We start from the raw sequence: 16,602 nt of genomic DNA on the forward strand, positions 1-16,602 counted from the left end.
TAAACTGTATGGCACCACAGTAATCATGGCATGTCAACACAACCACACAGACAATAAACTGTATGGCACCACAGTAATCATGGCATGTCAACACAACCACAGAAGCCAAAATGTCAGAGATATGGGCCACAGATAGGTGACAGAAGTAATGTCACATGAAAGAGGCAGCCACTAGTAAGAAATGGCAACCTGTCTGATGCATGCCCATGGCATGCCAAATAAAACTGACACTAGTGGCAGGAATTGATAGAACAGTGAAGTATTAATGCTGGGCAGGCAGACCAAGGTACAGTGTATGAATGGCAGAGAAAGATATAGCTATGGACAACACAATGTAGTAAGGGAATCACTGAGGGCTGATGTACAGTATGACAAATAGTACGGTTGTGGAGCACCAACTATCAGGACAGTCATCATTATTAAACCACTGGAGGTAATCCCTGGCCACAGAAGGTAATTCCTGGAGGTAAGATGGGTAGCAGAACAGTTCATCCTGAACTTCCAAAGTATGAACTATTTCTGGCATAAAAAATCAGTATGTACTGCTTAAAGTAAGCAGCAGCACTTCACAATTGGGCAATAGCACAGGTATTTAAAATATATGCAGCTATAACATCAATAGCACATATGTACCCCTATGCCTGCATGGTCTGTCCAGACCTCTAGTAGAGCTGCTTGTTGTCCTGTATCTCACCAGGATCTGAAAAACATAAAAGACAAAAAAAGTTGTCCATGACTCACATGCCTGGACATTATGCCTAACCAATCGCAAGTAACTACCTGTCATTAGCAGGAGACTTTGTTGCACTTCCTCTAATCTCCTCCTCTTCCCACTCTCTAAGAAGGCCATCATGGTGGTAACTCTTCAGGTCACTGTATCTGTGTTTTTTGTCAGAGAAGGTGATGCTTATAGCATGACTGGGTGCCGTGACAAGGTAGTGCCAGACATCTTCTTTGTATTGAAGGCCCTCATAAGAGTCTAGCAGGTACTCCCAGTGGTTCCAATGTAGGAACCATAGGAATGTGTTAATCTCCTTCCTGTGCCATGTAGTGGTCTTTCCACATTCAGCCCCTTCAGAGTCTGTGGTCACTTCACATGTTGTGATCTTGAGGAAAATGGTACCAGATGTGCATCAACTCATGTGTTAGGGGTGATATAACGTGCATCAGTGAGTGGCAGGGCAGCATGATGGTACTCAATGTACCATACAGCAGCATGTAAAAAACTGGGTACGAGGTTAGTGTCTGGGGTGTGAAAGACAACAATGGTCTAAATGTATGTACCCTGTGCAACCTATGTCCCTGTTACAGCTGCATCCTAGCAGTGCTGGGGGCTGTGTGACTGATTAATACTATCACAAACCAGTAGGGGTCCCTCACCTGCCCACACATGCACATTACACTTTGAAGTTATTTATGGGCATGCAGATTGAGGTAGAAACCTCATTTTACATCTTAACCATGCTACTAATCACATTAAATATGTAATTCAGAGACATTTAGCTTTAATATGCTTATTTGCATAACTGCCACACTACAAGCCCCAAAGGTGTATGATAAAAACAACCACAGCCATTGCAGTGGTCATTTTGCAATAGAAATGTACTGCTGAGTAAGTGAGTATTACTAAATAATAAAGAATTTGCTCCTGAGAAGAAAGATCACTCTGCAGCTACTTTGGTAAGTATCCATCAACCAATGTCATGGGGGTGATATGGGTATGTGTAAATTCACTACTGTTTTGCAGTTGTCAGAGGGAATTTGCTTCACATTTAACTGCTGATAGGGGGTGGATGCACAGAAAGGCTTGTGATGGAGCTTTGCAGTATATTAACACATTGCTTTATAGATTACACAAGGGAGCAACATATGATGAGCTAAGAGGACATAGGCCATTTGCAGGGGGGACTGACTGCATAAAACTGAGATGGTCTGGGAGTGGCTCCATATCCACTTGCAGAGAGGTGTGTGAGGATCACAGAGTGTGTTGCAGAACTGAGTGCCACTGATTGGGGCTGGGTAGTGAGCAGAACTGGCTCACCTGAGTAGTGGCTGTGGGACTGAGAGGTGCACAGAGTGTGTTGCACTGATGGTATCAGTGATTGTAGCAGAGGTGTGAGCAGCAGTGGTCCATGTAGGTAGCGGTCATGGGGCTGTGTGAGGATAACAGAATGTGTATCACAAATTGGGGCTGGGTTGTGAGCAGGAGTGGCTCACCTGGGTAGTGGCCATTGGGCTGTGTGAAGTGTGCAGGATATGTTACAGTGATGGGTACCAGGGACTGAGGGTGAGATGTGAGCAGCAGTGATCCTTGTAGGTAGTGGCCTTGAGGTTGTGTGAGGTGCACAGGGAATGTTTCACTGATGGGTATCATGGATTGGAGCAGAGGTGTGAGCAACAGTGGTCAGTGTAGGTAGTGGTTATGGGGCTCTGTGATGATAGAATGTGTTGCAGCAATGGGTGTCACAAATCGGGGCTGAGTTGTGAGCAGCAGTGGCTCACCTAGGTAGTGGCTATTGGGCTTTGTGAAGTGCACATGGTATGTTGCAGTGATGGTTACCAGGGATTGGGGCTGAGGTGTGAGCAGCAGTGGTCTACATAGGTAGTGGTCATAGGGCTGTGTGAGGTGTGTGCCCAGGGTGTGTTAAACTGATATGTATCAGGGACTGAGAATGTGTTATGAACAGCAGCGGTCCACATAGGCAGTGGCCTTGGGGTTGTATGAGATGCACATAAGATGCACAGGTTGTGTTACACTGCTGGGCACCAAGGATTGGAGCAGATGTGTGAGCAGCAGTGGTCCATGTAGATAGTGACTTTGGGGTTGTGTGAGGTGCACAAGCTGTGTTGCACTGATGGGTATTAGGGATTGGGGATGATGTGTGAGCAGCAGTGGTCCATGTAGGTAGTGACTTTGGGGCTGTGCGAGGTGCACTAAGACATGTATTGTGCAACAGTGATATCAAGGACTGTGTTTCAGTGCACACTGCCAGTGTCTGTGTATCGCATAATGTACATAAGGAACCATGTGAATTGGTACCAAAGCACAGGTTAACCAATCCTGGGCAGATGTAAATATGTGAAACACAAGATAGCCATGGTTTACTGGTAAATATCTGCACAAGCTGCTGACAGGGTGCATGGTACTACAAGGTCCTGATCCATGCTACCCTAACAGAACTCAAAAGGGTCCTGTGCTATGACAGTGGGGTATGGCATGAGGTTGTTCCCAATGGTGGCTTGACTGCCACATGGATGTGTGCCCTATTTCTGTACTCAGTCTTCTACAGGTTAGTAAGAGGCAATCTATACCTGGCATGCAAGGCATCCTCGGATCCAGTTCTGTTGGACCTTTTGCATATCTGCAAAATAAATATTATCTGAACAACTAAATCCAAGGATTTAAGTTTTGATTGTGACATGAATAAGACATGTTGGTGAGACAGATGTGAGTCTCAGAGGAACCCTCATGCTCTGAAACAGGCTCCTATCAGTCTAAAAAGTCCACCACTAACCCTATTTAAGCCTAATCTTGAGCAGTGGATGGGAAATCAGAAGTTCAACTCTGGTCTGGTTCCCATGTATCTGATAAACAGAGACAGACAGTAATGCCCAAACTAACATACCCTCCTCCCACACACTCTCTAGAAACTTGTGAATTAAAATTTTCCCTCCAAATAAATGTCCGTAATACATGGGGACACAGTTGGTTTGGGTTGCACAGCTAGGCTTTTAAAGGCCGTGGTGGTCATTATCCTAGTATATACCTATGAATCTATGCAGCTATGTTAAGGTACCAAATAACTTTTACACAAAAGAGTTCAGTAGAGAATAACAACATCCTTTATTGCACAGAAATACACATGTGTGAGACTCTATGCCCTCAGCCTACAAAAATCGTAGTAATTTTATACCTTTTTCATTAAAAGCAACATTATTGTAACAATCATAAAACTGCCACTCACCAATTAGAAATGAACACTACAGCATTAATTTTGCTAAGATCTCCTAATTACTTGTTTATGGCATTTCATATGTTCCAAATTCCATTCTACTCAGAACAAATCTTATACTTTTCTAACACCTTTCTAACCTCGTCAGCACTTGCAAATATTAGACAGGAAACAAGCCAGCAGCTGCATACTGAAGGACAGCCAAGATTTCATTCCACTATGAAAGCATATAAGAAATTAAATGCATGCACAAACATTTTTCCCTTCTCAACACTTTGCACCATAGCTGTCAACCTCTTAGCACAAAAAAATCCAGTCAAAGCCAAAAATAACAGGGGACAAAGCCCCAAAAATAGGGACAAAATTTAAATATTGCACTTATAAACTTAGAAAGTTGATAGAATAAAAGGTCTTGTGTTACCATGCATTTTCTTTTATTTTTTTATAATGGTTTTAAAACAATATATAAACAGATCAATTATAAAACAAACAAATAACTATTTACATAAGTCCACAACTGATCAATATCTCAAAGTTACACATCTCAGCAACAATCAATATTTTTCAAGCAAGTCTTTTAGGTTGAAGCCAAGATTTATATGAATATGTAATATTAGAAGTTCTCATCTTTATAGTATGCACTTCACTACTGCAAACAATTTTTGTCATACTAATAAATTCAACACTAGAGGGGCTAATGTTACTTTTCTAATTTTTAGTAATTACTTTTCAGGCTATAGCAAGAATAGACCAAAGAAAAGGGACTTGGATTTTTGGAATTATCTCAGGAATCAGAGCATTAACTAAAACTAAAGATTTAGAAATATTACATCTATCTGACCACAAAGCTTGAATGAAGTTATTAATTTCTTTCCAAAAAGTAGAGATGACTTCACATTCATCTACCTTATGCATCCATTCAGCTATTATTTCAGGATCACATCTCCAGCATTTAATTCTATTTAATTTATGCATACTTGTGGTTTTGTTAGGAGTGACAAAAGTTCTGTGTAAAGATTTGCAAGTGAAAATTTTCCAATATAATGAAGATGTATATAAAAAATAAAAGGCGTGTAGACTGGAAAATGAACTTTTAATACAAAAGTAGTAACAAAGATAAACGCTTTTGAGGTTGCCCTCTTCTTCAGACCTTAATAAAAATGTGAATGTTAAGGCAGTCAGGAAGAGGTTGTGTCAGGAATGGTTGGATTACTGAGCCGTTGTCCATATATGTGGAGAAACAACTTAAACATGTATTGAGTACTGCGCCATTAGTTTTGATAGATAGTAAACAGTTATTGGAACATTTATTCTCTTGGGCTGATTCTAGATCTGCAACTGACATTAGGAATGCTTTCTTCGTAACATTGGATGTGAACTCTTTGTTCATGGTTATACCGAATGACGATGGTATTGAGAATACAAGACAATTCTTATCTAAAGAAAGCAACTTTTCCAACAGTTAGGTCAACATGAGCTGTGCCCTGTTGGACCTAATTTTGGAAAATAATGTATTTCTCTTTGAAAAATAATTTTTTCTACAAAAAATTGGGGTTGCGATGGGCACAGCTTGTGCTAACACCTATGCAAACATTGTTTTAGCCCAATGGGAGAAAGATAAGGTATTCTGCTCACCCCTGTTTGTGAAATATGTCACCTTTTACAAATGGTTTGTTGACGATATCTTTCTTGTTTGGCATGGCAATGAGACCCAGCTAGAATCTTTTGTCAGCTATTTAGGTAGTACCACCACCTATCTATCTTTTACTTCACAACACTCTAAATTTCAAATTGACTTTTTTGGACATCAATGTCAATAAGGGGGTCTACTTTGTATAACCGAACTTCCGATTCACCGACACACAATTTACCGACCCCAAACAACCGAGAAACAACACACACCGACACCAAAACACCAACAACAACACTGAACACCATTACACCAACACAAAAATAAAAAATACACACTGTACAATATAACATATCCACAACCTTAAAACCCTAACCTACTAACCTGACCTGACACTCACAACACACTTACCCAACCCAACCTAAACCCTAACTCCCAACTCAACTCCTAACAAACCCTCGCCACTACACCTACTATTACCGCCACACTTACCTAACCCTAAACCCACCCTAACTCACTCAACCCTACAACTCCACAAGCTCTATCACCATCTCACACCCCCCACCTACACTAACAACCCTACACCACTCTACATTCTACACCTTACCCACATCACACTACACACTTACCTTACCTACCACCTTCTAAGTCCCTAACCACACCACACTCACCCACACCCACACTAACCCCTAACCTCCTCACCCCCGTGACACTTACCTGTGCACTCCCCGTTCCTAACCATCACTCGGCGACTACCACCGGATTCACCACACGCTGCCGCTGTTCGCGGGTCTTCGGCTGTCGGATCGTCACGTTCGATCACCTGCCTGTTCGGTCGTCTGCAGGAGGTTGGTGGGTGAAGTGACAATAAGGACATGGTTGGTAGTATTACCATCAAGATGCATAGGAAAAATTGTAGAAAGAATAAGATTTTACATCGATCTAGTATGCATCCAGGTCATGTCACTAGAAACATCATTAAGAATCAAGTGTTACATTGCAAAAGACTGTATACAGACAAGGAAGACCTGCAGGATGCAGTGAAAGGCCTCTATGTAGATCTTGAGAATAGAGGTTATCAAGCAAATGAGATTGACAAGGTTGTGGAAGAGATTAATTCTCTAGATGAATATAAGACCAAGCCATATTTCTCAAGTGGGATTCCAACAGAAACTTTGGTTGCAAAGGGAAAATGTGATCAGGCTGTTAATAGGATGTGTTCAACATTCCCTAGTGATGTCAGCAAAACCTGTGAAATAGTTAAAAAGAACTGGCCCATCCTACTTACAGACCCAGATATTAGTAGGGTCTTAGGTCCTACTCCTAATTTCAATTTTAGAAACAACAAACATCTTAAACAAAGATTATGTTATAGACATAATAATGTTAGAGCTAAATCTGTTTTTGGAATGTAGGGGAACCTATGTGTGTAGAGCATGCAACATTTGCAGTAACATTTGGTCAGCTACTATGATTATGCATCCAGTGTATTTCAAACCAATAGAATTTTGGTTCTATGCTGATTGTTGCACCAAAAATATAGTTTACTTTGCTAAGTGCAGCTTATATGCATAAGTGCATGTTCTAAAGACATGCTTCTGGAGCATTTCTCGCCGGGCCTCCGCTGAAAACAGGATCTGTGGAACCTAGTCGGACTTTCCCGGTCAACAAATGTTAAATAAATAAATAAAAATAAATAAATTATGCCATGCTTACTATATAGGTAAAACCAATTGTATGTGAAAAGAGAGAATAATGGAGCATCTCAATGATATAAGGAACAATAAAGTAACTAATACCTTAGCTAAACATCGTTCAGATTTTGGTTTGCAACATACTTTTAAATTCCTGGTGTTACAGATTATTAATGTAAGTTTAAGAGAAGGTGATATATGCAATGAAACAAAGTTTATAGAACTAAGTTGGATTGTTGATTTTAAAGCTCATGTATCACCTGGTCTTAACAATGCTGTTTCTTTAAAACCTCTCTTGAGAAAGAGAGGCTTGCAGCATTGATTTATTTTAAGTGTTTTTATTGGTTGTTGGCTTGTATTTAAACTGTGTCTTAATATTCACATTTTATTAAGGTCTGAAGAAGAGGGCAACCTCAAAAGCATTTACCTTTGTTACTGCTTTTGTATTAAAAGTTCATTTTCCAGTCTACATGCCTTTTATTTTTTTATATTTATTACTTTTGGGTTTGTTGGTTCCACCACTTTCTCATTATAGTTTTATCTGTAGAGTTTAATATTATTTTCTTATATTCTTCAGAGACTTCATTATTAATTGTTGAGGAATGAGTCCAATAGGACGTGTCTAAAAAAATGTGAAATCTAACTTAAGAATTTTATAAAGTTGTGACAAACATGATTTATTTTTCATTGCATTATTATTTATATTTATTAAGAATTCCAATAATTTGAGGAACAATTCCTTATCTAGGTTAAATATCTTATTTATCTCTGTGTTTAGACAGTCTGAACATTTTTGTAAAATTAATCAATTCTCAGAATATTGCTTGTATTTGGGTCTTAAATTTTCAACATATACATATATATATATATATATATATATATATATATATATATATTGGTAGTGTTTAAGAACTGATGCCAGTAAATTAAGTTACTTTGTCATTTCGATACTAGCATTTTGTTGAAGTTATGAGTTCCTAAGCAGTCAGTTTGCATATGCTATTGGAAACAGAAAATATTAAGTCTTTATTACAATTGTTAGAATATTCGAACTTTTGGAAAGAGGAAATTATGTTGTTTAAATGGAGAATGTGAGAAGAGTGTGTAATTCCATTTATGCGAAAATCTTTTAATATCCATATAAAACTATTAGGGACTATTGATGGGTTATATAGTTATTATTTACTAATAATATTTATTGATGTATTTGTTTCCATTTTGAATCATAAGATGAATTTATCCACAATGCTATAACTTTTACAATTGTTGAAGCAGCATATAATGAAATATCAGGGAATCTTATTTCACCAACCTTTTCTGTGTCAGTCAAAGGCAACTCTTGGTTTATTAGGATGCCAAAAAATTAAGTAGAATATTATTTACCTTTTTCTTCATCATTTTTTTTTTGGTGGAGATAGTAGTAAAAATTTAAGACAAATAATATTTTTGGCAGAATTATCATCTTAATGAGCATTAATCATTCTTCCATGGCAAAGAAAAATTTGTTCCAATTTGTGACCAAACTTAAAACTTTATCAACAACCTGTTGAAAGTTTGTATTATTTCGTTAATATTAGACATAATGGTTATACCAAGGTATTTCATTTGATTGCTATTCCAATTGAAGTTAGAATACTTTTGTATGATTTTTTAAAATTTTTATTACTTAACAATGTACTAGTTTATGATGATTAAAGCTTAAGTTTGAGATTTCTTCAATTTGACTCATAGAACTAATTATATGTTACACGAAAAATGGAAGGTGCAAACCAAAACTAATAACAAAATATCATTAGCAAGAATTGAATCGTTGGTGCAAGTAATTTTGTTTAGATACCACAAAATGTACAGGCACAGTAGTAAAAATTTCTATAGCTAATGCAAAAAGTAAAGGTGATAATGGACAGGCTTGTTTTGTGCCTTTTTATAATACATGTAAAAAATCCAGAGTGAACTCCAATGCTGAGGACATGACTCTTGCTGAAATCAGAGAGATCTCTCTGAAGTTTTTTTTAATTTCTGCAACCAGAGTCTATTTTCAAAATTAGACACACTTTCGTACAGTCTCACAAAGCTGTCTCCAGTCTTCCCTGCTGTAAAGTTCTGGTTGATTGTGGACTGCAGAAATGTAATGTCCTTCAATAATGCTTCCTCTGAGGGTTTGAAGTAGTCAATTAGCAGCTGCATATACTCAAAGGCTGTGTGTAAATTCAAAGCCAGCCAACATTTGAGGAGGTTGGGATAAGTCTCTTCAAATTTGGCATCTTAAAGATCCTTAATCCCCTCGGTATAACTTTATGAAACAGTGAGGCTTCAAAATGAAGTCTCTGCCCCTGCAGACATTTCAGCCTATATGTTTGTCTTCCAACTGTTTATAACTTGCCAAAAATTTGTTTTGTACCTCTACATTCTCTTCAAGAACAGTTCCATCACTTCTAGCTGCACAATTAAGCAAGGGATTTATTTCTGTTTGTAGCAACCTTAGCAGTCTCTCTGTATGGTTGTTGGAAATCAAAGTAGGATTGTAATCCAGTTCTAATCACAGTCCCTCAGCCATATCTAATCTGCTGAGCCAAAATTCACAAATGTAGAAACCAACAAAAAAACAGCAAATAAATAATGTGCACTGTGGATCAAACACTTCAAACAATACGTAATAAATAGAGAATAAACTCCAGTGCTGAGGATATGCTGAGGATATGCAAAACTTTAATAAATAAAATACACACAAAGTTAAAAAACAAGAAGGTGAGTGCTTGGGAGAGAAAGGGTATTAGAACATGTTAATTATGCAAGACATAAAAGAATGGAAAGTGCATTAGCAGTACATGTTAGTGACCTTGGAGCTGGTCATGATTTTAACTTTTTTTGTGTTGGAAGTTTTAGAGTGTAATAAGAGGGGGATGATTTTTAAATTTTCACAGAACAGAGGGAGCAAGAGTGGATAGTGTGTCTGAATGCAGATAAGCTTCCTGGCTTAAATGAGCATGTTACTCTAAAACTTGTGCTTAAGACATGTCCAGTTTTACACTAATCATTGTGTTTATATATGCATATGTATTTTTTATAAGCTATATTATAGATAGATGTTTGGCTATTAATCTAAGGGAAGGACACATTTTTACTATTAATTGATTAACTGATGTTAGGTGTGTATATAATTAATTCAGATGCACTGTGTTAGTAGGTCTGAAGAAGCAGCCAGTAGACTGTGAAAGCACTCACCTTCTTGTTTTTTATCTTTGTGTTTATTTTATTTATTAAAGTTTTGCGCATCCTCAGCACTGAAATTCACTCTGGAGTTTTCACATACTACTTAAAATAAACCCAGTATGATTACTGTTAATTAGTTTAGGAATAAGTAGGTTAATTATGTTGGCTAAAATGAACATGAACATCTTATAGTCCACATTTGAAAGTGAAATGGGTCTGTATGATGAACACTGTAGGATCCTTATCTTGTTTTAAAATATATGATATAAGGGAATATTACCATGATGGAGGACTTCAGCAACTGTTATTTCTCTATAGACCTTATCTAACATTTTATATGCATCATCTGGTAGTATTTTATATAGTTCTGGTATAACACCATCTAAATCTGTCACCTTATTAATTTTTAAATTTTTATTTGATATTTTATTTCTGTTAAAATAAATGGACTATCAATTTTTTTAAATGTGTTCACTTGTTATTTTATTATTTAAATTTCACCTTACAAAATTATCAACTATATCATCACTATCTAGGTTATTTGTATTATTATTATTATTATTATTATTATTATTATTATTATTTATATTTTCATAAAATATTTTAAAACCCTCAAAAATATCTTTAATATCTGTTCTTTTTTCTTTTTTATTATTTTTATGTGTTATCATTTCTTTGATATGCTTTAGTTAATTCATTTTCTTTGATCTAAGACACGTTTATGCAAGCTTAAAAGGTTTACTGAATATGCCTGAAGTTTGGGTTTTCCATGTTTATTGAAACTTTATAATTTACAATTTTAACGTATTTTGCATTTAAATTTTTAAGTTCAGTCTGATTGATAATGTCATTTTGTTTTAGATTTAACTTTAATGTGTCTATTTTAACCTGTAGTACATTCAATTGTTTGTCATATTCTCTTATTTTACTAATATACTAGCTTGTAACTCTTCCATTTAAATAAGCCTTTAGTGAATCCCACAGGACAATGTCAGGTACTTTACCATTCATGTTTATTTTTAGGAAATTTTTGATCTCTTTGGAATAGCAATCCTTAAATCCTTTTATTTTAATAATATATGCTGGTAATCTCCTGTGATATATTAAATTGTCTTTAAAATAGTAGTAAATATTATAGCATTATGGTCCAATAATGGACATAAAACTATTAAAATGTCTCTAATATGTGATAACAGATTGTTTGAGACAGAAATTTTATCAATATTTGTTTGTGTTCCACATCTATATGAATAATGGACAAATTGAAGTAAGTTTTTTTCCTTAATTCATATATATCCTTTAAATTCATTTGATTTACAAATTTTGTTAAGTGTTTGGCTGAAGATGTGATTCTCAGCTTTCAATCTGCAGTGAAGTCTTTGATAAAATACAATTAAAATCACCAGTCATTATGACTTCCTCTTTCATGTAACAGGCTATAGTGTCTAAGTTATTTTTTGCTTCTTTAGCTCCAACCCCTGGAATCCAGTAAGAGTTCACCAATGTATATAGTCTTCTGTTCCACTCAATTATAACAATGCTTAACATACTATTTTTATCAGCATAGGTATCTTTTACTTTGGGAATTACTGGTGAGCTCTTCCATAAAATGAGGGTGCTTCTTCTTTTAGCATGAAAGCCAGACCATGCCAAAACCAAATAATTTTTTAATGAAACTTTATTTACATCTTTAATAAATCTGTTTCCTGTAGACATGCTATTTGATCTTTATGTAATTGCAAGTATTTGAACAGACGTTCCCTCTTTACTGGATTATTTACTCCAGATATGCATTTAAAGTCAGACATTTATGTATGAAAAAAACACATGTATAATGACATCACATTTATGTTTAAAGCCTATTATGTGCTTTATATATAACAATATGAAATCTTCAGCTATGGAAAAAAAAAACATTTGAAACAAAAGTAAGCACCCACATCTGTTCAGTACTGCTGGTCAAGCACACCACATATATAAATGTCATAGATATAGCAAAATGCTGGCTGACCGAGTCAGCAAAATCTTCGCCCCTCTGTCCCCCCATCAGTAAATCAGAACATCCCAAGTACCTGCCCCCTTCCACTTATATCTAGGGAACAGGTCATCACTGCTCTTTCAAAGGCAAAAAATACAGACTCCATGGGACCTGATAACACCCCAGGCTGCATCCTACGTGAACTCAAGCAGGAAACTGCAGCACCATTAGGCACCCTATTCAACCAAAGCCTGAGTACTGGCTTCATCCCAGCTGAATGGAGGATAGCCACTGTTATCCCTTTACACAAAGATGGAACTTCCATCGATCTGGGAAATTATAGACCCATCAGTCTAACTAGCCTCATCTGCAAGGTCATGGAACAGATTATCATGAACCTCATTAACAAGAACATTGGCAACCTCCAAACACTTGATCCCATACAGTTTGGTTTTGTCAAGGGGAGGTCATATCTGCTAAATTTGTTTGACTTCTTTGAGACAGTCACCAAAGCCATGGATGAGGGGAAGATGGTGCACACCAACTATCTTGACCTGGCCAAAACCTTTGACACTATTCCCCACTCTGGCATAATAGATAAACTCTCTCAACTAGGCATAAATCCATATGTTACCAGATGGGTAACAAACTGTCTCACTGATAGAACTCACATAGTCAAAATAGAGGAAGCCACTTCAACCAGTAGACCAGTAACAAGCAGTGTACCACAGGGTTTGGTCTTGGGGCCTCTGTTATTTGAGATATACTTTTCTGAGGTGCAGGCCAAAACCAGTGGGCTATGGCTGCCCAAGTTTGCAGATGACTACAAGCTGGGTGCTGTCATCAATTCCCCTAGTGATGTGGACATCCTCCAAGAGGGTCTCACTCAGACAAATGACTGGTGCCTGAAATATGACCTCAAGCTGAATACCAAAAAATGCATCACCATCCCCTTTGGGGAGAGCGAGTCCCCACAAGATATTACATTAATAACAATGTCTTAAGCACTCAATCAGTCATGAGGGATTTGGGCACCCAGGTTGATAGCAACCTAACTTTTGACCACCATGTTGCTTTCATTGTATGGAAAGCCTTCTTCATGGCCCACCTCATAAGTAAGGGTATCTTATCCAGGGACAAGGAGGTCATAACATCCCTGTATTTTTCCCTTATAAGGCCCATTATTGAGTACAATGCCCCTTTTGGCATGTACCTCACAAAGCACATGCAGCAGATGGAAAGACCACAGAGGTTCCTCACCAGGAGAATCCAGGGCCTCAAACATCTACCATACACAGATAGGCTAAAAGCCTTATCCATCTACTCAGTTTCATACAGACTCCTCAGAAGTGACCTCTGTCTGGCATACAAGGCAATCATGGACTCCACCTCGATGGGACTGCTGCATATCCGCAAGTCAAGCTAAACTCGAGTAACCCGCATGCACGGCCTCAACCTGGTCTGTGACATCAACAAGACTTATTAGTGGGACAGATTTGTGTCCCAGAGACTCACCCATCTATGGAATGGAGTCCCTCTATACATCAAGCAGAGTACCCTCTTTACCCCTTTTTATATGCAACCTGGATAACTGGATGGGACACATAAAATATACCCCTGGGATTCTACCCTTGTCCCTGCTGGACAGGGGCATCGGGTGCTGATTTGTCTAAACATGGGATAAACTCTTGGCTAGACTTATAAGGGCCTCAGGGCCAATAGCCTAGTAACCTCCTATGATCCTATGATCCTATGATAAAACAGAATTACCTAATGAAATAACCCTAAAACATTCTACCATGAAATAACATATTCCTAGTTTGTTGAAAAAGATGAACAAACTACTTCTCAAACTCTCCATTAGACTAATACTGCTAAGCTCATGCTTTTTATTCATATTACTGTGTCTCATATTTTTAGTATGCATTATCTTAAAAAAATCCCAGCAGTGAGTTATTATGAATATGAAATGTTAAACAAATGTTCAGAATCTTCATTACAAGTTGACCAAACTGAATATCTCTACAATCATCTTTGCTTGTACCTCACATTATTTCCCTGGTCTACTATAGGGAGGAAGTTAGTTGTTATTTTCATATTTATTAATTTATAGATCAGATAATTTTATATTTGTTCTATTGTTTTTTACTATGTGTAAAGTTGTTTTAAAGGATCATAAGTCCGTAAATTAGTACCAGGCTAGCTGTTGTTGTAGGCCATTCCAAGCTCAGCCAATTACCCCATGAGAGAATCAAACCCTGCATTTAGTGCCTATAAGGTGAAAACGTTAACCCCTATGCCAACCTCCCACACTTGTAGGCATATTTATATTCTTTAATTATATAAATATTTACGTGTTCTGATTTTTTTTATTTCTGTTTGGATATTATGTCTTGAACTATTACTATATTCCCAGGTTTTATATTTCAGTTACAACCCTAGTGTAGGGTATCGTATAGTAGAACATTTATATTTGCCTTGTATATGTGATATTCTTTAATCTAGTATTACTGTTAGAAAATCAGTCCTATTTTTTCCTTAAAGTTTATGTTTAATAGTAACTGAATAAATATTTGAAAAATCTTCCCTTTTAAGATTCAAACTTTCCATAATAAATTGTTCAGAGATATTAAATTGTGTTATCATTAAAAAGAGGCAATAACAGAGAAACACGGTCCTCATTTTTTCAGAAGTGTCATTCTATAGGTTAGTATGTAAACTATCATTTTGGTATGCTGCAAGCATTTAGAACTATGTAACAACTGACAGTGGTTTAGAATGCATTTCGCTGTCTTTTTTATTATCTAGCTTGTATGCGTTCACACTTAGCATATGATTCGATATATGATTATTTACTTTTAGACAGGAAGACGTAACCTGGACAGCTTTTAGAATTTTCAGAACTCCTGCAGCATCATAAAAGTTCTCATGACTCTAAATTGTTTCAAGCTGGTTTTTGTGATAAGGGCTTGAAAATGAACAGTCCATTAGTTAGAATTCACACAAAAATGCTCACAAGTGAATCCAAGCCACCTCCACACTACACATCCCTCAAACCCTGCCAAACCACCAAAAAACAACAAAACCATCTCAAAGTATTTCAACCACTAAAAAGCCATTGTACTCAAAGAAATAACATTTAATGATTCAGCAAGCACTTTTTGTGTGAACCGTTTAATGTAAAGAAGACTGTCATTTTTTAGAGACATAGCATGTAAACTTGCATTAAAAGAACAACAGTTATGTCTGATCCAGGTTTAACTTGCAAAAGTGTTAATGCTACTCTAATTATTTGATATCATTCCAGTAGTAACTTTTATATATGTAAAAAGCTATATTTGTTATACTTTTCCCCGGATTCACGAATCCTCCGTGTAAGACTTAATAAGTCTTACTCGGAGGCTGCAGCTGAACGGTATGATGTCAGCGTGCCATGAATATGCATGAGGGCATGCTGACTCAACTGTAAGTCTTACACGGACAGTGTAAGAAAGCAGGGGGCGTGTCCGACTGCCGAGCAGTCTAAATGTCCACGCCCCTGCAAGTGTTGAAAATAAAAGCAAATAAACAAGAGGGAGTCCGCTCAAATGTCCCTGCACCCAACACCTCACTGTCTGATATCGTAAACCCCCATCACAGTTCTAAAATGCATAACATTAAAAATGTTTTAAAATTCCAAAAATAGCTGCCCATATTTGCGCGTGTGTGCACGGGTGTGCCCATTGCTTAGCTGCAGTTAGCAATTCTGACATGGAAGAGCATAAGAAGGAATGTTTATGCAAATCATACCAAATAGCAATAGCATAATGGTAGAGTGTTTGCACAAAGAAGAAACATTCACGGTTCGAGTCCCACCACTCCCTTTCGTATTTATTTTTTTAAATCAGTATATGGAATAATACCTAACATATATGTTTAAACATAACTAAAAAGTAGTGAAATGGTCAATGTATCAGTGAATAAAATAAATATTTTAAAGGATCCCAATATAAAATTGCCTGCAGTTAAGCAGCGCTTCGCCCAGCACAATAGAGTTGCCCATAGTTTAACAGCGCTTTACCCAGCGCAATGTGTTTGCACGGACATGCGCGCCGTGCCAACCAGGGCACTGTAGGGCACCGAGGAGCAACATAG

General features: G+C 37.1%; 1 protein-coding gene across 1 annotated transcript in view; it reads left to right on the forward strand.

Annotated features, from left to right (window-relative positions):
- Nucleotides 1-7,338: 7,338 nt before the first annotated feature.
- Nucleotides 7,339-16,602, forward strand: part of LOC122814499 (myeloperoxidase-like) — a 261,987-nt gene continuing 252,723 nt past the window's right edge. The window contains exon 1 of the mRNA XM_044087074.1: nucleotides 7,339-7,452. Within this exon, the coding sequence (XP_043943009.1) occupies nucleotides 7,339-7,452 (114 nt within the window). The remainder of the gene's footprint in view (nucleotides 7,453-16,602) is intronic.

Source organism: Protopterus annectens, chromosome 10.part0 (genome assembly GCF_019279795.1).
Source record: "Protopterus annectens isolate FY-2018-M chromosome 10.part0, PAN1.0, whole genome shotgun sequence".
Classification (NCBI taxonomy): Eukaryota; Metazoa; Chordata; order Ceratodontiformes; family Protopteridae; genus Protopterus; species Protopterus annectens.